The following is a 22,416-nucleotide window of genomic DNA, read 5'->3' as shown; positions in this document are numbered from 1 at the left end:
TGCTAATTTAAGTGGGCAGTTGAAGCTTTTGCTGAACAGCACCTACTGTGGCCACAAGTGGTAACAGGCAAACAAACAGAGAAAGTAAAGTTGGTGAACTTACTCATTTTTAGTTTTGCTAACATTAGCCACCATAAACTGGTCCTGCCAGGCTTAGTTAGACTGTAGCAGCAAAACCCCTGTGTGTATTTATTCGGGATTGAGTGTCTTTTATTGGACATTGATTGAATGAAAACTTTTATTTTTTTAAGAGAGAAAATGTATTAAATCTTCTTTTAAAAGTTAGGCTATATCATCTCATTCACCACCATATTCTCAGGTGGCCTCGATCGCGTTTAAATATAAGTATTTCTGAACTTTTTATTTATTAGTTGTATGGTTCCAAGAAAATTTTAATACACTCGAGTATCGCAATGTTATGTTTTGTGATATTGTATGGATTCTTCAAAATACTGCTGACATTACTGTCTTTAAGACGCATTCTGGCGATCTCTTCCTGCGATTGCTTTAAAGTTTCAACCAATCACAATCCTCTGCACAGCTCCAGAAGCAGCGAGTGCTCTTGCAAAATAGATAGCAGAGAAAGCGTGGCGTGACAGTGGTTAACTTTGTGTCTTTTTTAAACCTCAGACCGCTAGATGCATTGTTGCAATGTATCTTTAGCTGAATAGACTTCCACTCCAACCTAACAATGTGTGCATATGGTGGTACTCTTAATACTATGACTGTTTTCCAGACCATTCTTACTGTGCTCTTGTCTTCCTGATTGTGTATCTGTGAGTACAGTCTGTCACATGTCCGTGCAACTTGAACCTCAGCTTGAGCCTCACTGCAAGGCTTAGGTATAGAGGAGCAGTGATTGATTAAGGCGAGGTGCGAAGGTGTGTGTGATCTCCTTGCTAGCTGACATCCCGTTCAGTTTTGTGCTGGCATTAGTTTACTCATGTGTTGCATTAGTCTGCAGTAATGTGACAGGATGTCCATGCAGTGTATGTAATGTGTTTAATCTACCAAACGTAATACCTGTAGTATGATTTCCAGTCTGGTCACATGAAGTCCAGAAGCAAAAACTGAAGCACAATGCTGATAGAAATGTGTCTTAGATTTGTTATTATCACATTCTTGACCTGATATTTCGATGCTTTAGTATTTTGCAGTAGTTAAGTTTTAAAGGTTTCAGGTGTGTGTTTTATAGCACAGGAGAGCTGTACCTCTGGCAAACTTAATACGAGTTAATACACTTTTATGAGAGAAAAAAGCCCATCAATGTTTAAGGGAAAAAGTTCAGAGGCACTTTTTCACACTGGAAATGCCATTTATTTAAGGGTGTTAGCCTAGTCGTTAGTCAGGATCCAGTTGGCTTACCATCTTAGGTACTGGTTATGCTAGACCAAGGGAGGCTGTAGCTGCAAAGTGTTTGCATAAGTGTATTAAAAGGATGAATGTCTTACTTCTTGTAGTTACACAGTCTTGCTTTAAGTAATTAAAGTTAGGCTCATAATTGGAACCTGCTGCATTCACAGTTATGCTCCGGCTTCACAACAGTTAGCTGAAAACAGTTAAAGTTTTCTAACAGAATCAGGTGAAATTAAAAAAAAAAACTCTTACACCCTCCCTGTCTGTGATGCGCTCTAGGGGGCGGAAGTCTCTCATTGGGCATTCTTGTTTTTGGCAGTGCCGGTTTCCAAGAGAGGCAGGGTCCTCTTTATGGCTGCTAATTACTCCTTGTCCTCAGCGCCAGGTCAAGCATGTGCCTGGAGAGCCAGGCCTCACTTCAGGAAGGGCTGGAGGAGGATAGGGGGCAGGGAAAGAGGGAAGAATGTTAATCTCCCCCCCATGAAAAAACCCTAATTCACTGGTCCGGCACCCCTCCTCCTGTCAAATGAAATGGTGCCGTCTGGAGTCACTAAGTATTGTTGCAGAATGTGGGTGTGTATATGTGTGCATTTGTGGAAATCGAGGGTAGATGGATAGGTTAGGGGAATGGGATCCACCACAGTCTTGGCACTGAGCCGAGTGCAGGATTATGAATCTGGCAGTGAAGCTACTGTTTAGAGAAGGAGAGAAAAAGGTAGAAAGAAAGTGTAGTTAGGTAGGGAGGGCAAAATATTGGCAAAACCACACCATGCCCACTTTTCTTTGTAACAGTAGGTTGTAATGTAGTAAGTTTCACCACCCATTTAAAAATAACAGACACTTAAACTATATACTTTTATGAATTCATTATCCTTTACTACGCTGCAACCTCATCCAGCCCATGTCTGACAAACAAACCCATAAAAGACTGAAGACAAAGTTAACAACTCCTGTTTTATCGTGTCATATCAAAGATACATTACAAGTTCTCACTGTGCACAAGGCTTGGGAAGACCTTACTGTGGGAGTGGAAGTAGATACGATACAGTTTATAATTCTGGGAAAAAATAGTTTGGAAGGATTGAAGATTAGGGCTTCATAGTAACAAACAGGTTTGAGTTTGAGGACGACAAGTTGGAGTTTCCATTCAGTATAGACGCATTAATCCTGTGTGAATCCTCTGAGTTGCTAACCACACCGCATGTCGAAGTGTCCCAGAGAAAGACCACCAACACCATTGGTGTATGAATGTGTGTGTAATTGAGAGGCAAATTGTAAAGTCCAGTAAGGTAGAAAATAAACTACCATTTGCATTGGTGTTGTGCTGTATATTGGGGATCGACCGATATAGACTTTTTGGGGCCGCTGCCAATACGGATTGTTTTTTGATCGGCCTTAGCCGATGACCGATACAGACTGCCGATTTTCTTGAGCCGATATCTGGAGCCGATACAACTTTTTCTCCCTCAGTTTACATCATAAAAATTACACAATGATGATAACAATTGTTACAAGTTGAACTTAAAAAAGTCGTCTCCAGGAACACGGGGCTGCCTGTGGATACCCGTATAAAAAAACGGGTGGATAAAAAACCATCGCAGCCCGCATCGGCCGATGCTGATACACGTAAAAAAAACACAAATATCAGCCGATAATATTTGCCAGTCGATGTATCGCTCTATCAATACTGTATATACATTTACTCGTGGACAGCAGAGGCCCTATGGCTGATGGGAGCATAACAACCAGCTGAAATAGTGCCCTAGAGTGTTGATAGAGACAATCTATGGATAACATAGGCAAAGGAAATACTATTTTTATTTACACACGAAAAAGCTTCTAAAGAGAGCTAAGGCTTAAAGGATGCACTGTATTTACAGTATGGCTTTTTGTGCCATGCTCTGTTGACTGAAAGTAGCTGAAGTTGGACGACAGACTAGCAGTGAGCAAATGTACACAAGACCGTGTCACATAAACAGTTACTGTTTATCCGCGGGGAACCTGCCACTTGGATGTGAGGGGCTGTGGTCAGAGGGAAAAGTATTTTTAGCATCTAGTGCCAGAGGTGTTGGTCTCTCGGGGATCTGCCATGCTAAGTGGGAAAACATCTCAGCTTAACAAGGTGGGACTGAGACCCATACCTGCGGCTTAGGATGTGGTCAGGACAGCTTCCGCTGAAAGGTCGACTGCCGGTGACTGAAATCCATGAATGAAGGTGTGTAAGGAGCCGTCAAAGAGGAAGGGAAATAGAGCGGATAATGTTTGTGTTTGTAACTCTCTGAAGTGCCTGTCTGACTGTATTTTATCAATGAGAATATGTCTCTTTGCATCAGATGAGTCATCGCCTTATTGGAAAAGACATTTGCTGTTCTCAGATGGGTTTTCGATAGGTCTATTATTATGTACTTGCCGTCTGGATGGAGCTATATTATGCTATCCTTTCACCTTCCTCCTCTTTTCCTGTGAGCTGCTAATCAGCCCTCTCCACCTGGCTCACCTCCAGATGACCCAGGAGAGGCCCTGTGGTCGCTTTTAGATCCATCAGGGGATCTAAAAACCTTGGATGATAAAATGAATATAACAGATTTTGCATTGGGGAAAAAAAGGAAATGTGAAAGTGGAACAGTTTAATAATATAACAGGCTGATTGGTGGGAGGAAATGAGTGGTTATCAGGTATGGAATAAGGGGCATCATGATGACATTTTTTTCCCTTCCCAAAGAGCTGCTGATCTTCATGCGATTAGTTTGTGTCAGTGTAGATTAGCAAAAGCAACACACCTCAGCAGGGGGCGTGACACTGTTAGCATCGACTGGATGCTCCTTACAGACTTCCCCCTTTTCTTCTTTCCCTGTGGTGCTGAGCTGGCTGTTATTATGATGTTGTTAGTGTTTTTATGACAGCCATATTGTTATGATGCATGGTGAGTGTATCTCACCGTTGCCCAAAGGAACTAATCCGAATCATTTATCACCGTTTGTGTTTTTTTGTCATCTGTAAAGTTATAAAACGGCTCGTTGGAAACTTGTTTATTTGTTAGTGTTTAGACACTCAAGTGTGAAGGCAGACTTTACACATAAGATTTAGAACAAGAAGAACATTTTGAGCACCTTTCCACACAAAAGGACGCTAAAATGATAGCTAATATGTTCCCATGTTTACAGGATGATCTGGAAGTGCTCTTATATGTATGTAAGGTTGTCACAAGTATCGGTTCTTTCATACTGTTACGATACGATACGATACGATACGATACAAATAGTTTTGAAAGTACGGAAGCTATTAAAAAACAACAACACAGACAAAACAGTGTAGCTTAATGGCGGTAGCGTGCAGCTAACATTAGCTTACCAGTAGAAACAACCAAACTATTAAATCCTCCTGCTTCCCTGAAGTTACCAGTGTGGAAACATTTTGTCTTCCCCTTGAGTTATGTATCCAAACCTCCGCGAAACTTTTTCTGTACCAGCACTGTGCGCAGGTTAATATATTTTCATTTGCTTACGACTTTTGTTTCCTTTTTCCGTGGCATTAAAGAAGTACTGAATATCGTTTTTTTATACTAGTATAGCCAAATTTATAAGTCTGGTATCGTGACAATCTTACCTATGAGTGTTACGATTCCATGACGTAAGATATTAAGAGAGTGTTTGTACCTGACACCACCAGATTCTCTAGCAGCAGAGCTCATACAAGGTTGTGTCCATATAAGGATATGGTGAGACTGTGTGTGGTAGGAAGAGGCTACATGAAGATGAGTCAAGAGGAGATGGAAAAGGGAGGCTCTGGCTGTTTGTATTGTTGTAGCAGTCTGAGAATCACAGACTATCCCCACATGAACATGATCAACCGTTGGCAGATCTTAATACTGCATCTAGGGTTTAATGTGACAGGTAAACTCAATAATTTAGACGGTGGTTGCTGTGTGTAATTGGAAGATGATGACGCTATTTCCATGCCTTGTATGGACTCCTTCTTTGCGACCATCAATGATCAATTGCTTTATTTCCCAAGGGAATAATGCGCTGTTGGAAGTTGGCAGGGCAGAGAGAATTACTGTAGTGTCAAAGCAGACTGTTGTGGCTTTTACAGGAACACTTGTGGCTGTCTGGGAAAAGGGCAAACACTGGGTGCTTTGCTTTTGGTCAACCATGGTCCTTGTTTAAAAATGGTTTATGTGTCAATTTATCTGTCACTTACTTCTCTCAAATTAGTGGTTGAGAGACTGTAACTCCCTCTTTTTTTTTTAGGTGTACTGGTATCGGCCGATGCAGGCTGTTGCCAGTATTATTTACAGACAGGCGTCTGCAGGCAGCTGCGTGTTGCTGGAGACGCCTTTTTTCACTTCCATAACTCCAGTTCCTTTTTTAAATTGAGACTCGTATTTGTTATCATCATTGTGTAATTTTTATGATGTAAATTGAAGTAGCAAAAGTAGTATCAGCTCCAAATATCGGCTTAACAATGTAGTCCGTATTGGTCATCGGCTAAAGCTGATGAAAAAGAAAATGGTACTGGCATCGGTCCTAAAAAATAGATGCTAGATTGATTGCAAGTGCTAGAGTGTGGTCAAAAGAGAAGATATGGCAGGGTTTTTTTTCTGAACAATGCTCTGCATGGACAAAAAAGAATTACTACTATTCAAGAGCCTCTAGTGAATAGGTTTATTATTTAATATGTATATTCAGACAGTTGTAAGTCAGTCAACTAAGAATGCACATGCTGTAATTAAGCAGATGTATTCCCTGGTGTACCTTTTAACACCTTCACACATCTTTCTCAGCTTTTGAGAAGTTTATTGTAGGCATTTAGGCCCCTGGGAATTACTGTATTTCAGGGCCCTGAATGCCTCAGTTGCTAAGCAACCAATGTAACACACTCCAAGTGCAGAGAGTTGTGCATCCAATTTTTCCCATTACAGAATCACCCACCATAATTTCCCACTCATAGACTAATACGTGATAATGGCGTAGAACGCGTTTTTTTGATAATGACAGATCAATCAGGGCATTTTGTAACAGAACTACATTTCCCATCACTTTGAGCACTCTGCAACAGTATTATTAAATGTCAGAATGTCAGAGACAAGCTCATTAAATTAAGCTCTTTCATCACCTCCTGGTGAATGATGGACATTTTCTAGCTGGTGGGCGAGTTTCTGTCTATCTCTTTATTATGAGTCGATGACAGACAAAGCTGTCTTTTTGTTCAGACCCTTCACCTGCTTAGAGGCACTGTCATCCTGTGGTATGCACTACCAGGAATATGAATCCTTTTGACATGGTGCTGGACTAGGTGAGCTTTGAAACAGATGGGTGTGGTGCTTGGATTAATATATTTCTTCCAGATGAGTTGCAGTTACTGTAGAGCTGTGTGTGTCTGTCTAAGTCCCCAAAAGCAATGTGGAATCCTGCACATGTGCAGCAATACAATTACAGAGAGGGTTGGGATGGATAATAGGCTTCCTCCTTGACAGGAAGAGAGGGCTGGCTTAGGAAAGAGATAGAAAGAGTGAGATGAGGACATCCTGATTAGGAAATGGCAAGGCATTCTGCACACACCAAATTTATCCGACTTAAATCCCACATTTTCTCCTCGAAATGGTCCACACAGACTTCCTCCAGACTGTGAATACACAGTATGTGTATGAACATGTTAACTGTTACAAAATGTTTTTACATTTTACTTCATTTGTTGCGTATTAAAGATAAGTTACTCCATGACTAATGTCTGTGCTACAAGCTAAAGTTATGTGATTGTGTTCTGTAAATCAAAGTGACTTTTGACCAACTCCCGGCCTCAAATACTCTCAGTGGGCTTTCTGTAGTCGGGTCTTTGTCTTGTTGATGATAAGATAATGTCGAGGAGGAAGTTTTCTTTCCCACCATCACTGTACAGCTGTGGACGAACACGTGCAGCCAAAGTGTTCTTAAATGGAGACCTCTGTTTAAGAATGTCTTTTTTTTTTTTTGGTCTTAATTGATCTTGCTCTGCACGTGAGCCATGTGTAATGACATCCAGCTGGAGGTTGTTGCAGGGTAACGCAGAATGTACAAACACTCTCGCTCTGCCCATTCGCCTTTCCACCTTTCCCGGCATCCCTTTCACTCTCAGATGGATGGGGCCATTGAAAGCTTTTTTTCTCTGAACGGTGTGTGTGGTCTTTGTAGCCTGATACTGGGGCTTCTGTACCTGTGAGTGGGTGTGTGTGTGCATGCTTTTATACTTGTCTGAGGGGTTTGCCTTTGACACTCCACATTCCCATAACACAAAAATGCATCCAGCAGAATACCACAGCATGCTCGCTTTTGTCTTTGTTTTATTTCTTAGACTACAGGGTCATAAAATCCTTCTGTTGTCCTCTGTTAAGTTTGCTTCCTCGCTTTAGTGTTTGACCTCCTCTAAAACACTCTGACAGCCCCTGTTCCTCATCGGACTGTCCCTATAGACATGACCCAGAGTCCTTTTCTGCTCACATCTTTGCTGAGACAAGGCTGGATGCGAGTGGGTGTCATCGTTTAGCATGTGTGCATCTGGCTGCAGGAACAGCTGTTTGTCCTGGGTGGTTTTGGCATGCGAGGGTGCGGTCCAGGGTCAAACCCAATGTCACATTGTTCTGACCCAGTGTACTTGTGTGGTGGCCTGGTTACAGCCTGGGACGACTGGCCTGAAAGTGTGCTAATTGCATGGTTGCGGCCAAGAGGAGGCAGCGCAAGATTGAGCATCGCAGGGAAATGGATGGGTTTTGCTGTGGATGTAACCCATGATCATGGTGATCTATAAATGGGCACATCTCTGTTTAGCGCCTCAATGCATAACTTAAACCTTCTCTGAACCACAATAGCAAGAACCCCTGCTGAGTAACCAGAGATTTTGAGTCAGCAAAAGACAGAAAATAGAGGGAATGGTCATAATTAAGGCTTATTTGATAGACTGAAATTCAGGGCTTTCAAAGGGTTCTATCTATACATGCGTTGTATAAACAATAGGATATATGGGCTTGTTAAGACAATTTAAATGCTATTTCAACCCCCCCCCCAAAAAAAAAAAAATAAAACCTAACATCCTTTTTTTTTATGTCTCTTTCTCCTCTCTGCAGTGGAACCAGCAGACCTCTTGAAGATTTTAGATTTTCACAGTTTACCTGATGGTGTTAAAAAAACAACGGGTTTCTGCTCACATCGGAGGTCAACACAAGGACCTGATGTGGCTTACAGAGTATCCAAAGACGCCCAGCTCAGCGCCCCCACCAAACAGCTCTATCCAGGTGAGTATCTGACCTCGGCACGCAAAGTATCGCTCTACTTGTGACAACACAACACCATCATCTCTTTCCGTTTCCCAAAGCTTTTCTTTTTAAATTTTCCCTCGAGAAATCAAACAAACCAGTTCACACGTTTGTACCCACTTAGCCTGTTCCTGTCCTTCCCCTTAAGGCAGCTGTTTAATTGGCTCCTGTAACTTCATTATTAATGTCAACTTTATCTTTGATTTATGGGATTTTAGGCCTGTAAACTTTAGAGCTGCCCCAGACCAAGGATTTTCTTGGTTGACCAGTGGTCGCCATTTAGAGCGATTAGTCGATTAGTCGACTAATCAACGTATACACCCCCCACCCCAAGTGTAGCCTCAGTGACTGAAAAACATAATTCAACAAAATTGATAACCATTATTATGCACACAGCTATACACACTAAAGTCTGCCGCCCCTTAATGACACCGGCAAATTATTTCAAAATTTAATTCTGAATGTGTCACAAAAAGTCATCAAGGAGACTGTCGGACCCTTGGCAGGTAGCTAGGCTAGGATAACGTTACTTACATATTTAGGTGGTAGGTAGTTTTTCTTGCAAGGTTTGCATGTGACCTTCTGGGGGCCATCCTTGTTCTTTTCAAAGTGATCCCATTTTTTAGTCTTTACTGACATGATTGACCAATAATTGTTAACTGTCTAACTCTAACCGAGATGTACAGACAAGTGACCCGTGTTAAAAATAAAAAACACTGACAGTGAGTGAGTGTCACAATTTCCTGTATCTGGCTCTTCAAATTAAAAGCCACCCAGCCTTTTAGGCCCAGTACCAGCTGCCATTCACATAGATTTTCACTTAATTTTGATAAGACATGGCTCCAAATGTTTTTTGTTTTTTTTCCTGCAACAAATTGACCAATGAAATTTTGGTCTGCTAATGATTTATTTGGGGGCAGCCCTAGTAAACTTAGCCCTCGCTAAAACACTTATTGTATGTCTATAGCCCTTAAGCTTTGTAAGCTTTGTACATGTAAAGAAATGAGAGCACATCTGGAAAATTCTAGTAACTTAGTCCTGTTGCTTGGTCACACACATCCAAATGTTGAAGATAATTCAGGCATGGATAAAGATAATTTGTGCTAATTGCCCCTTTGAAAACACACACCAGATGCATGAGACATCCAGCCCTGTAATATTTGATGCTGTAGGAGGAGCCAGATGATGGAAAAGCAGTGAAAATAGGGGTTGGTAGAGGGGAGGGAAGTCTGGGGTTCCACTTTTGCCTTGTTCTATTGTGCTGACGTGGCTTTGGGTTAGTGCTTTATGGTGCGCTGCAGTAGTACTTTCCTCCCTCTCCTCCCTCTCCTGCAGTCTTTCTTCACTTTCCTCCCTCCTTCTCTCTTTATTTTCCCTCAAGCATCATTTTTCCCTCTATGATTTCTCCTAGACGGCTGCTGCCTTTACAGTGTTTTCTTCCTTTCGGTTTCATGCATTCTCTCCGGTGAGACATGCTAGGCCCCCTTTTCTGTTTTTTTTACAGTGCATAAATTTAAAACCATAATTCTCTGACCCAGACAACCAACATCTGAAATTACTGGGATAGGTTTTCCTGCAGCTTAAAGATATAAAACGAAAAAACAGCAGTGATGTGGTCTAGATGCAGAAAAGAGGGAGAAATAATAACCCTTCCTGTAAGATAATCTTCCACAGAGCTTAGATTGGATGACATCCCCATTCATGGTCCTTAGAGATGTTGCATTGGCCTTAGAAAACTTTTGATCCATGTCATGGCTCTTCTTTGGGGCTTAAAGTAGAGCCACAGAGCTCCTGTGGCCTACATGCCCTATCATGCTCTCCAATCAAACAAATACTGTTCACTTTGAAGCTCTGTCACAGCAGAGCCCGTATGAGTCTCTGTTTGGATACACAAGCTATAATTACACACATGCTACTCTGTATCATCTGAAATAACAGTCTACATAAAACAAACCAACTCGTAGGAGTTCATAACAAGCACCACATAGTCTTATGGTGCGAAGAGAATAACTAGCCATCTGTGGCCTTAAAACGTAGTCCTTGAAATTAAGAGAATATGCAGTCAATATGTTCCAGAGGGCAGCTAAACTTGTGAGATCATTGCTTTTTCCACCTTTAAATTAAGTTTGCTGCTGGGTTATGACTTTAGTCCAAACGCCTGGAGGTACATTTGCTTAAATTGTCATCACAGCATCCTGCCCCCCTCAAGGTGATAAAATACCACAAATAGAAAACCAAGGCATGCAAACGTGATAGTTTCGTCATCATTCTAATAATGGTAATAAAAACAACAGTAGCTCTGATTGAGAACACACTGGAGTCTGGCCAGTGACCCCGTAACCACAGTCAGTCTGAGATGATGTGTTGGAAAAGAGCAAGTTCAGACATGCAATCATTAGGCAAACATGTGGAAGAGATGATTCATTTGAAACTGCTGAAGCACTGGAAACAGAAGAGTCCTTTCTTACCTTTATGATGTGAATGAGACGCGAGGAAACAGGGAACTGAAGCCGTCGGGCCCTCTTTGACTTTGAAACCACTCACTTCCCATGTCTCAGTAGTCTGTCTTTGTGTAGTGCTTTAACTCACTCTGTATCCAGATAAATCTATGAGAACTAGGATGCGCAAGTAGATTTCCAAATTTAAATTGCCATAAATCTCTGGCTGTAGCTTTGACAATTTGTGCAGAAGAGTTTTCTTCCATATTTTTGTCATAATTAGCGAAAACAGCAAGGAAAGAATGATGCAGTGGCTCTTACATTGCGTTTAAATTGAGTTGATGTCTCTTGGCATTCAAACTTGCGGTCTGGACTGCTGTGGATAAAGGGCACCGGCCATTCAGTGAGATACGAATGGTTAAGATAAGACCACAGGCTATAAAAGCAATAATGGTTAAATTTAATAGTCAATAGCAGTGCCAGTAAAATTCCAAGAATCCATCATTAATTCTGATGATCCACCTGGAACACAAAACACTTCCATACACAACTCTTACTGTTCTGCAGCTGTAGGCGTTCTTCTCCTTTTAACTTTCCATGGCAGACTAGAAGACCTGTAGGCGTATATGCTACCCCCATCATGCCTGGAAGAATTGCATTACCGATAAATATGGTACCTGCAGTACTGTAAAAAAAAAACTTCAAAATTTCTGAATCTTTGCATCAATTTGCGTCTGAAGCATCAGTTCTTGTGATGCCCTTCGTGTCTGTATTTACATCTCATCTTCAACCGCTTATCCGGATTCGGTTTGCGGGGGCAGCAGCTTTAGCAGGGGACCCCAAACTTCCCTTTCCCGGGCCACATTAACCAGCTCTAACTGGGGGATCCCAAGGCGTTCCCAGGCCAGTGTGGAGATCTAATCTCTCCACCTGGTCCTGGGTCTTCCCCGAGGCCTCCTCCCAGCTGGACGTGCCTGTATTTACTATCTTAGAAAATATCCCTGTCTCAGATGAATAGAATAATTTAATTTGAGCAGTAACTTGCCTCTATTCAGGTCTTATTACTAATCAGTTAAGAGATTGTATTAGATGCACAACACCAAAAAACATCGTAAAATGAGATCTTTTTAGAAACTCATTTTTTAATTATAAAACCCAAATAATTAATAAGATGACCATGAGATTCTACACAACAGTAAGTGAGGATGCATAGATAGAGAGCATTTTGCCAAAACCTGGAAACCAATCATTTTTATGGTCGTTTTATTACAGCTGATGCAAATGATGACACCGGTAGATTACTCTGGATGTCTCCGTCGAATCAATTAAAGGATAAAAGTGTGCACTTCATTTCTTTACGATACACCATTCATCACTCGTAATTCATATCTTAGTGGCCTCTGGCAATGGGAGGTGAGGACATTACTAGAAGCGAAAGTAATCAGAGGTGGATCAGAGAGAATAATTTGCTCCTCGTATTGATCCAAGTGAGCTGTTCGCAAAACAAAAGATGTTACGGAGTCGCATGATGTTATTTTGGCTTTGAACTTTACATACCTTGAGTCCTACCTCTTCCATTAGAGCCCAGCACATGCAGGACACACATCCATCTTCCTCTCTTTTTGTGTGCATCTCTTTGTCAATGTTTCGCCCTTTTTTTTTGGACACCAACAGACAGGTACACTTGTTGTCTCTGCGGCAATGTGCAATCCCACTGGAATGCCCCCCACAGAAAGAGGGATTTGGACACAGTGATGACGGAATGACCAATTACAGGACACAAGACTTTCTACCCCATTTACCAGCGTGTATGCAAACTGACAGATGGTGGAGAGGCTCAAGTCAAAGTGTTGGCACGACTTTTGCCCCTCCCTGACTTAGAGATTCGCTCTTAGAGATTCTGTTGAAGTGAAGTTTGGTCCGATGAAGAAGAATAAAGATGTCAATGTAGATGTCAGATGCCTGCAGTGTAAAATGGAGACATGGATGGCAAACCGCTCTCTCCATCTCTTTTAACCTTTAAATAAGACCTCTCTCCGTCCATTTTAAACTTGTACTTTTTCCCAGAGAATTATTCAAGGAAAAATTAACGATAGCTATATGAGGCTTGAGCTATTTTATCAAAATTTAGCAACTTTAATTGGTTATTTAATCTGGAGGAAATGGTCTGGTCATGCCTGTCTGAGCTTGTCTTCTGACTTCCACAGACCTTTTAACACTGATGATGGTGCTCTCAGGACTTCTGGCACCAATGCCTTTCCATTCCATTCCCACCATATCCACACACACACACACACACACACACACACACACACACACACACACACACACACACACACACACACACACACACACACACACACACACAGTAAATGAGGAATGAGGTATCTCTCATCTGGCGGCCTGAAGTAGCAGTTTGAGAGACACATTCCAGAGAAACCCGAGCTCCCACTTTGCTATGAGGTCCTGAGGAGAGGCTAAGGAGGAAGGGTCACAGACACAAGAGAGTGCCTGTATAATCTCTTTCCTCTTCTCATCCTCAATTTTCTATTTTTGTTAACCTCCTTCTCCTCGTGTCAACTGGAGGTTCTCTCAGGACATCTTGCAGGGATGGCGGGGGGCATAAAGACGAATCCACAAATAAGAAATCTCAAATGAGAAATGTTATAAATGTTACTTCAGTTCAAGTCACATAGTTTGATTCTCAATTTCTCAATTTGAAAATGAGTCATTCTCATTTATTTCCTCCCCCCGCGCTCCCTCTTCTTCAGTGTCATGGTGTCCCTTTCTGCCCTCGGTCGACCCTTGACCTCCATACAAACAGCCTGTCCTGAGCCAGCGCTGAGTCATTGTCTCTGCGACACACATGGCTCACGCAACAGGATGTGGTTCCTTTTCTCTGATATTTCCCACCATCCTTTTTTGTTTGCCCTAATAACTCTTTCATGTCCCAATACTGTCCGTCTGCTTAAGTCTTTGTGTATCACTCACCAAAGTTCTCCATATGATGGGTTGTCTGTCTCTTCTCCTTCTTTCTTGTGCTTCTCCTCTCTTGATGTCTGCCTTACACCATCCTGTCAAAGCATCTGTCAATTAAAGCAATCCTTCTCATACGATGCCAAGCTGAATTCCTGAGGGAGCGCACTGCCAAGACATGTGCTCTCCGCATGATGTGATTCGATGCCTGGCATTAATGGAGGAATCTACAAAAAGGCAGGAAGACAAGATAGGAAGGCAAACAGAAACCCAGATGCGGACCGGGCGAAAGACAATGAAAGACCAAAGGATAAAGTGAATGGATGATGGTGCCAAAATGAGGTCTTTTCTTTTTTCTGCTTTTCCACTATCTCTTCCTAACCTCAGGTTTCCACTCCACATTCCCTCTTAGATGTATTTTTCTCCACAGCCTGGGATTGGCTAGTTGCTATTTTCCAGCCTGTCTCCCATTATTGTGAAAATGGTGGCCGAGTAAGGGGGTTTGACGGCCTCACGAGGTGCAACAAAACCACTGCAGCCACAAACCCTGCCTCTCTTTTCCGGCCGTCTGGAAATCTCTGCTCTGCATATACTGAACAGCAGAGATCTGCTACTAAGGTCCAAGTGGTTTCTTTGCTTATGCTAAAAAATGATCCTGATAGCCGGATTCTCTTAACAATAGTGGTTTCAATATAGTCAGATTTCCAAACTAGAAGATCAGAAAAGCTCTTTCCGCCTCAAGTGTAGTCTGACGTCTACATCACCAAGCAACAGTCTCCTGGTTGGAAAGATCGGGAAAGGCCGCCCTCTTTCTGGGGTCCTGCAGAACACCCCACTAAGGGAATCTGTTTTGCAGATGTGCGCCACACTTTAGCAAAATGGAAATATTGGTGAGGGTGCACAGTGGAATCATGCAGATGGAGGAACACACGTCCTTTTTATGTCTGCTTCTGCACCTTATATGTGTTTAAATACCAAATTATTGTCGGTATTTCCACTTCTACGCTTAAGTGTCTTTAATACGTTCTCCTGTAAATTCTTTGACTCGCATTTCTTCATCTCCCGAAGCTCTGCTGGAGCTCAGTGTCTGTTAGATCGATCAGCTGTGGGAGAAGAGGAGGGGTTTGAGAGAAGAATCGTTCGACAGTCTCCCAGGATCACATGCTTTTGTCGTTATGCTTCTCATCCTGTGCTGCGCTGGAAACGCTCCACTTTGCACTTCTGCTTCAAACTTTTTTTTCCTCCTTTTTTTCCCTCTGACCCGCCTCTAGCCTGCCATCCATGATCTCTTAAAGATTAATCCTATCCTGTGTTGCAAATCACCGGTGTTCCCTTTCCCTGCTCAAAGCCCATCCCCCAAATTCTTCCAATCTAAATGGTCTGTTTTTGTAACAGTTCTTTCCCTTCGAGGTAAAAAATAATTTTCATAATCCCTCTCGACACCCAGAGAGCACAGTCTGTATCCTAAAATAATGATGAGGTTACAACATCAGGAACACAAAGATAGTATTTCATTCCTCTTGTGATGATGAATAGTTACTGCTACTTATAACTCTCCAAAACCTTTCTCTTTCTCTCCAACCTGCCATCCATCCTGCCAGGTGATGTGTTCCCCGAGGACTTTTCCATCTTGGCCACAGTGAAGCCTAAGAAGGGCAGCCAGTCCTTCCTGTTGTCTGTGTACAATGAACAGGGCATCCAGCAGCTCGGACTGGAAGTGGGACGCTCTCCAGTGTTCCTGTACGAGGACCACACAGGCAAACCCAGCCCCGAGGACTACCCCCTCTTCAGAGGAGTCAACCTAGCTGACGGAAAGTAGGTGCACTCGTTGCTTAACATCCACCAATTGTGCAGTCCACTTATATAAACGCATTTTAGACTCTGCATGTTGTCTATGCCTTCCCCTGTAATCAAAGTCCAGGTGGATGTGTTCGGCTTTGATGCTGGTTTAGTTGGTTTAGCAGCACCTGGCCCAGGTGTCCCTTTTGCAACAGATTTATCAGAGATTTAACCCCGTCAGTAGTCATTTGGGATACTGTACATTTGACCCATTTACACTGTTGATTGTGGATTGCAGTGTCTTCCATTGTTTTGCTTGCAGGCAGTGTGGAAACAAAATGAGAAATATTTGAATTTGAACTAGAACCCGAACACAAAAGGGGCTCTAAGTGGACAGAATGTAACCCAATAAGTGTGTGAATTAACTCCACCTTCCTTTCCAGATGGCATCGAGTGGCCATCAGTGTGCACAAGCAGACCATCACCCTCATTCTCGACTGTAAAAAGAAGGCCACCCAGAAGCTGCTCCGAAGCCCCCACCCCATCATCGATACCAAGGGAATTGTAGTATTTGGAACTAGAATACTTGATGAAGAAGTCTTCGAGGTAGGCATTATACTTGAATTCCTAATCTGCATGTTTTTAATGGTATTATTCTAATGTATTGGATTGTTGCACCACTAAGGACTGTTTGTATGTGGAGGCAGTGTCATTTTTACCACATGAACACTAGTTTTCCACTCACTTGTGTGTGAATTGATTGTGCCAGAGTGAATTGCTTTATAGGCTTGACAACAATTTTTCCTCTGAGATTGTATTCGATTGTCAAGGCTGTATCAAGTACAGCCTTGAAAATCTGAATCTGGAAAATCAAGTCTAGTACTTAAGAGTCCTTTTTTTATGGATGATACTCAGGCCAAGTCGACTATGATTTAAAGCCCTTAAGCAAACGAGATAAAAGCAAATTAGATTCTAAATTCTAACTACAGTACAGACACATGTGCCTGTGGTGCAAATGATGGTCATGGTGCACGACATGGGGACTTGTGGTAATGACCACATCCTCTATAGATGTGTGGATTTTAGCTTGTGGAACCGCCTGATTCCCCAACCTCTGCCACCCACCCATACATATGCACACGATCGCAAATCAAATTTAATTTTAGGCGCAATCATATTCCACATCTTCCACATCGTCCACATCTTCCACACAAAAACATAACGTCCCTGAATTCTGTCCTGACGTCGTCGCATGTGTTTGTTTGCTGTTCAACTCTGTTGTCGCTGATTGAAAGCTTCGCCTCATTGTTGCTACTAAGCAGTCAAAACCTGCAAGTGTTTGACTTTAGCGGCTTGGTATGCTTATATTTGTGTTTGCGGTGTGATGTCTGAATTATTTTTCTGAATTGCCTGCAACATTTTTGATGACAGAGGTTTACAACAAGCGATGACAGGTTTTTATTATTAGAACGAAGGCTTTACTTCCTTCCTTTCTCCTCTTTTCATGTGTATCAACGCTTTGTGGCTGAGGATGAAAGACGGATGTTAATCTTACGGGTGACAGGGAGCCCTTTGGGGTTTATAATATCCAGAGATACCTGATGTGCATCACAACATGAAATACTTTTTGTGCTTACCTAGTGTGTGACGCATCCGAGTTAGTTTGGACAGAGCCTTAAACAAGCTTTTGTGTGGATATTTGGGACTCTTAAACATGACCCCTGTGAGGGACGGACACACACACACACACACACACACACAAACACACACACACACACACACACACACACACACACACACACACACACACACACAGACACACACACACATACACCAAAGTTTACACAAAGAGGCACAAGGAATAGTGTTGTCTTTGTCCCGTCAGAGTTGTGCTTGTTTAAAGGGGGATTAGTGTGTGAGGCTGAGGCCCTCAATAATAATTAGTAACAGAGGCTGACTGATGTGACTGATGCTGAGCCAGCTGACCTTTAACCTCACTGCTGCTCAGAGAGAACAGACAAAAGGAAAGAAATATGACATCACCCTCCACAATCCCTGAAGTTGGTCTGCCAAGCCATAGGGGAGATTAGATATATGATGGGATATAAAACCACAACTAAAACTTCACTTCTTGCCCTCAGTCAAGACCATTAATAATAACCAAGAAATACATATCATATGTACTGTATATGCATGCATTTATCTCTATAACAGTGTTAGATGTGGTTCATGACTAAACTTTTTTTTATATTACAGGGATTAATGTTCGCATTCTAGTGAAATTGTTCACTTGAACTATTTAATGAGGCATAAATACAGATGTTTTTGGTGTGTGTTTTGTGTATGACTGTTGTAGCTATTATCCAGCCAAAGCCTAATGGCTGCTAGTAAATTCCTCTGACTGCATTTATCCGCTACAATTGTAATTCTGCTGTGATTTTATTATTGCCCTCAGCATGCTCGTCATGAGATTGAGGTGATACAGGAACAATTTAAATCTTACCCAGCTATCAGAGCTGCGGTAACAGTCCAATGGTTACCGTGGGAACAGACAGATATTTTGTGTGAGATGTTTAAAGCCCTCCTGCTGTGTGTCTGCCAGTCGGGAGACAGGACAGGCTCCAGTGCGTGCAGAAAATGGAAAATATGCCACATAGTTTCCAAATTATGCTCAGGCTGCGCTCCTTTCCTCCTCCGACTCCCTTCTCCCCTCTGTAGTTTCGTCTGATCCTGTGTTGACTTTTGCCAGAGTCAGTTACCACCAAGAGGTGGTGAGCATAAAAGCACACACAAAAAAACCCATATGTGATTTTACCGGGAGGCCAATTAATTCAGCTGACTCAAGAAGCTACAATTTCCAGTCAATCTCTTTAGAAAAACAGCGTGTAAAAGGGGAAATAATTAAAAGGAGCGCAAAAGCAATTTGGAACTGTCAGTTTTTGACAGCGTTAGTTTCTCATAAGTTTTTCTTCAAAGTCACAGTGGGTTTCATCTTAAGGACGACTGTTTAGAAAGAATTCCCTGTAAAAGGAGAAGGAACAGATAATCTGATCTATCACACCTTTTGAATTACGGTGAATGGTGTGTTTCTTTTCCCTACAAAGTTCCTTAGAGGAGCCAGGGCCTTTTCTTTACATACAGGCATCTGTCTGGAGGCAGGCAGTACTTACTGTATGATGAGGAGGTTTGTGGTTTGGTTTCTGACATGGTTATTGTGGTCACGGAGAAAGCGTCTACCCTCTATAAGCACCATAATGTTATTTTTTTCCCCTCAGCTGCCTGCCTGCATAACAGCACTGTAGCATGTGCCAGTAAAGATCCTGAATGTAATTAAGGTGATGATTATATAAGGAGACAGGTATTTTACCTGGTAATCAATGCGCATCTGTTGCAAATTAAATAGTAATTACTCCTTCGTGATGACTGTAATGTACATGTTAAAATCAGTCATTAAAGGTGCCATATTCTAAAACGGGAGATTTCTACATCCCTTTTTATTATAAAGCAGGGCAAAGTGCTATATAAGTACTGTGAAAGTATTAAAACGCTCAATCCACAGAGAAATGCACACGGCCAGTTTTCAGAAACTGCATTTAAACGAGCCGTCAGGACATCTGTACGGTTGTGATGTCACAACTGCACAGTCTATAGCTAGAGAGCGCAGCACCATGTGCCGTTATAGTCATTCCCCGGCTGCAGTGAGCACAAATGGGGAGGTCCCAGAAACGCTGACCAATCAGAGCAGACTGGGCTAAGCGTTTCAGACAGGGGATGAGAAAAATAATGTGAATATCAATGCATGTAAACAAGTAGAAACCCAAATTAAAAGTATGAATCTGAATTATGAAGAGCATCATATGGGACCTTTAAGAAGCAGTATCTTTAGTAGTCTGGCTAACGACTTTCGCTGATGTTTTTCTTCTTGACTGTATTTTGAGATCCTGTGTCTATTCCCAATAGTATTTGACTTTCTGTTGTTCAGAATTTACGGCCAGCATGACATAGTCCATCTGCAGAACGTGTCCCTTAATTTCCGTGTTCGCTGTTGTTTCCCTGCGAGTGTGCCAAGAAAAACCTGAGATAATTTAATGCCCATCCCTCAGTTCTGAGTAGGGTTCAGTAAAAAATAAATGCCTGTGGTTGGTTTGAGGAAAACACCAATGAGACAGATGGACACTTGGCACCATTAAGAGGGGACCACAGGGGACCTCGCGTGAATCCAAGTAGCTGAGGTGGATCTGCAGAACACACCAGTTATTGTCTGGCCTCCATTGTTGCGTAGCAGAGCAAACGTGTCCAATATGAATGTGGGTGATCATATAGTATAGTTCTTTTTCACAGAAAGAACATTTGGCATATTAGATAGTTGGAACGGAGTCGATCAGAAGAACAAGATGTTCAGGATTGAGAGGAGAAACCGGAGCAGTTAGGTTCAGGTTACGGAGCCAAAACTTTTGGGTCAAACTCTGGAAAGAATGAGGAGCTCTCTCTCTCTCTCCACTGATGTCAGTCTTGGAACAGCAACCATACCACATGACATCATCCAGAGGTTTCCTTGGTATCCGCTGATAGGCTGTCACAGGGTGATGGTCTTAACAAGGGGGAGGGTGGGGGTGATAAGCGGAGGATAGGTAGGGAAGCGTGATGTGCTTCAGAAGAGGAGGATTGAGGTAATATATATTGAAATAAAGGCTTAGAGATGGAATGAGTGGGGGAGTTTAAGAGGATATGATAAGAGTTAGGGGAGCAGTGCAAAGGGTTGGGAGGCCTTTAATAGGGCTGGGACGAAGCGAGTTCTGTGGCTCCCATGGTGCAGCCAGAGCCAGGAAAGAGTTGTAAAAACATGCGTTTGATGCTCGTTAAGAGCTTTAATATTGTGATGGTGTGATGAGTTTTACACATCCTGTTTACTCATCTTTACTTGGGGGGTTTCTGCGAATCACTCAGCAACCCTTATTTACAGTTCACATGTTTAAGTCGTCTAAGACATCTTTTCTGTTTGCAGAGAAGTTGGCACCACGTGCAGTAGTTTTTCAAATTTTTGTTTTATAAAATTCAGGATCTGATTTGCGGCCATTTTAGCCCTGTGTCTGAGGTTTGGTTGATGTCTCCAGGCCTGGACTGGTCGTCTTTCTTATTGTTTGTTTTTAGCTCTAGTAAAGCTTTGGAATCAGTGACTTCACAGTTCAACGCTGTGCACAAATGCACCTGGTCCCTTTGATTTTTGCTGCAATACAACCTTCTAACTGTCAAGAGCAGCAATAGGTCTACCTTGGATGGTAAATTGATGGATATTGACTTCTTTCATGCAGCCTCATTAGAGCAGACCTGGGAATTTGATGCCCTGCTTGGGTCTTTATGACTGGTTCGGTGTCATAAACATCACAGGTATTAAAATGTATCTTCTACGCGTAAATTGAGTTACAAATTGTGGAGGATGCATTGAGATTTGATCAATGAATTCCTTTTCAAATAAGAGCCAACGGAACATGGTTGATTTACATACAGCAAACAACACGGACAAGGAGTGGAAGTATACCCGAAGCAAAGTACTGAGAATCCAGTCATCTTACACTCAATTGCCAGTTTATTAGGTGCACAGGTCTATTAGAGGCCATTATCATTGATTTTAATGGGGTGGACAAAATAACAGAAACACCTATACACACATATAAAGCCTCCAACATCATCATAACGTTGAATCAACAGATTTCTAAAACAGTCTCAATAAAAACTGAACATTATATCCCCTCATTAAGGCTTTATTTCTGTAGTTAAGGCTGTATTGGACTGCACTGGGTTTAGCTAACTGGTAACTGAGTGTATGTTGCTGCGGTGTTGAGTGCAAATGTGTACATTTTTTTGTTCCGTCCAACAGCAGTTTTCCCACAGATCTAAATCAAGTCAGTGGGGAAGCTGGGAACTGCAGTCTGTCCAAGTTGGATTTGAACATACAGTAATCCAGATGTTGTGACACAGGGCCTAGTTGTTCAAAAAGTTTAATCTGGAGCAGAATGGTATGGATATGGAAAGTTTTACCACCCGGGATCAGATTATTCACCTTCCTTTTTCTTTTTTTAATGCAATGGTGCAATTAACACCCTGATCCAGATGCACACTTTTCAAGGTTACCAGATCTGGATAAGTGCGTTAAATGGGATTACATATCACAATGTAGGCCACTAAACTATGTAAAGAACAACAGGTAGAATAGAAACAGGATCAGAATAGGGGGTGCAATTGCTACTAATAAAAAGTGATTAATGATATTGATATGTATATTTGATATTTGGGGTATTTGAGGGGACAAAATCCTTGTTTTTTCTTTTCCTTTGACCTTACTCTACTGACAGCCTAATGACTATCTACTTCATCACTTTTTTTGGTAAATATAACAGAATATGAGTAGATATGTAAACATACTACACGATACAAATGTTATATTATTCGACAAATGTAAAGCTTTATTTCATTTTGTTCCTAAAATCCACCCCGGATCCACCCGTTTTGCTGGGATCAGGATAATCCCTATTTTCCATACTAAAGGATTGATCCAGCTCAAAACTAAAACTGGATTAT

At 42.0% G+C, this 22,416-nt stretch overlaps 1 protein-coding gene across 2 annotated transcripts in view; it reads left to right on the top strand.

Moving 5' to 3' along the window:
- The window catches only part of col5a1 (procollagen, type V, alpha 1), an 80,930-nt gene that overhangs the window by 9,508 nt on the left and 49,006 nt on the right, over window positions 1-22,416 (top strand). For both annotated transcript variants that reach the window (XM_083930292.1, XM_083930291.1), the window contains exons 2-4: window positions 8,456-8,623; window positions 15,660-15,873; window positions 16,281-16,443. In XM_083930292.1, the coding sequence (XP_083786418.1) occupies window positions 8,456-8,623; window positions 15,660-15,873; window positions 16,281-16,443 (545 nt within the window). The remainder of the gene's footprint in view (window positions 1-8,455; window positions 8,624-15,659; window positions 15,874-16,280; window positions 16,444-22,416) is intronic.

The sequence above is a fragment of the Echiichthys vipera genome (assembly GCF_963691815.1).
Source record: "Echiichthys vipera genome assembly, chromosome: 16".
In the NCBI taxonomy this organism is placed as follows: Eukaryota; Metazoa; Chordata; class Actinopteri; order Perciformes; family Trachinidae; genus Echiichthys; species Echiichthys vipera.
This window is presented reverse-complemented; position numbering and strand designations above follow the sequence as displayed.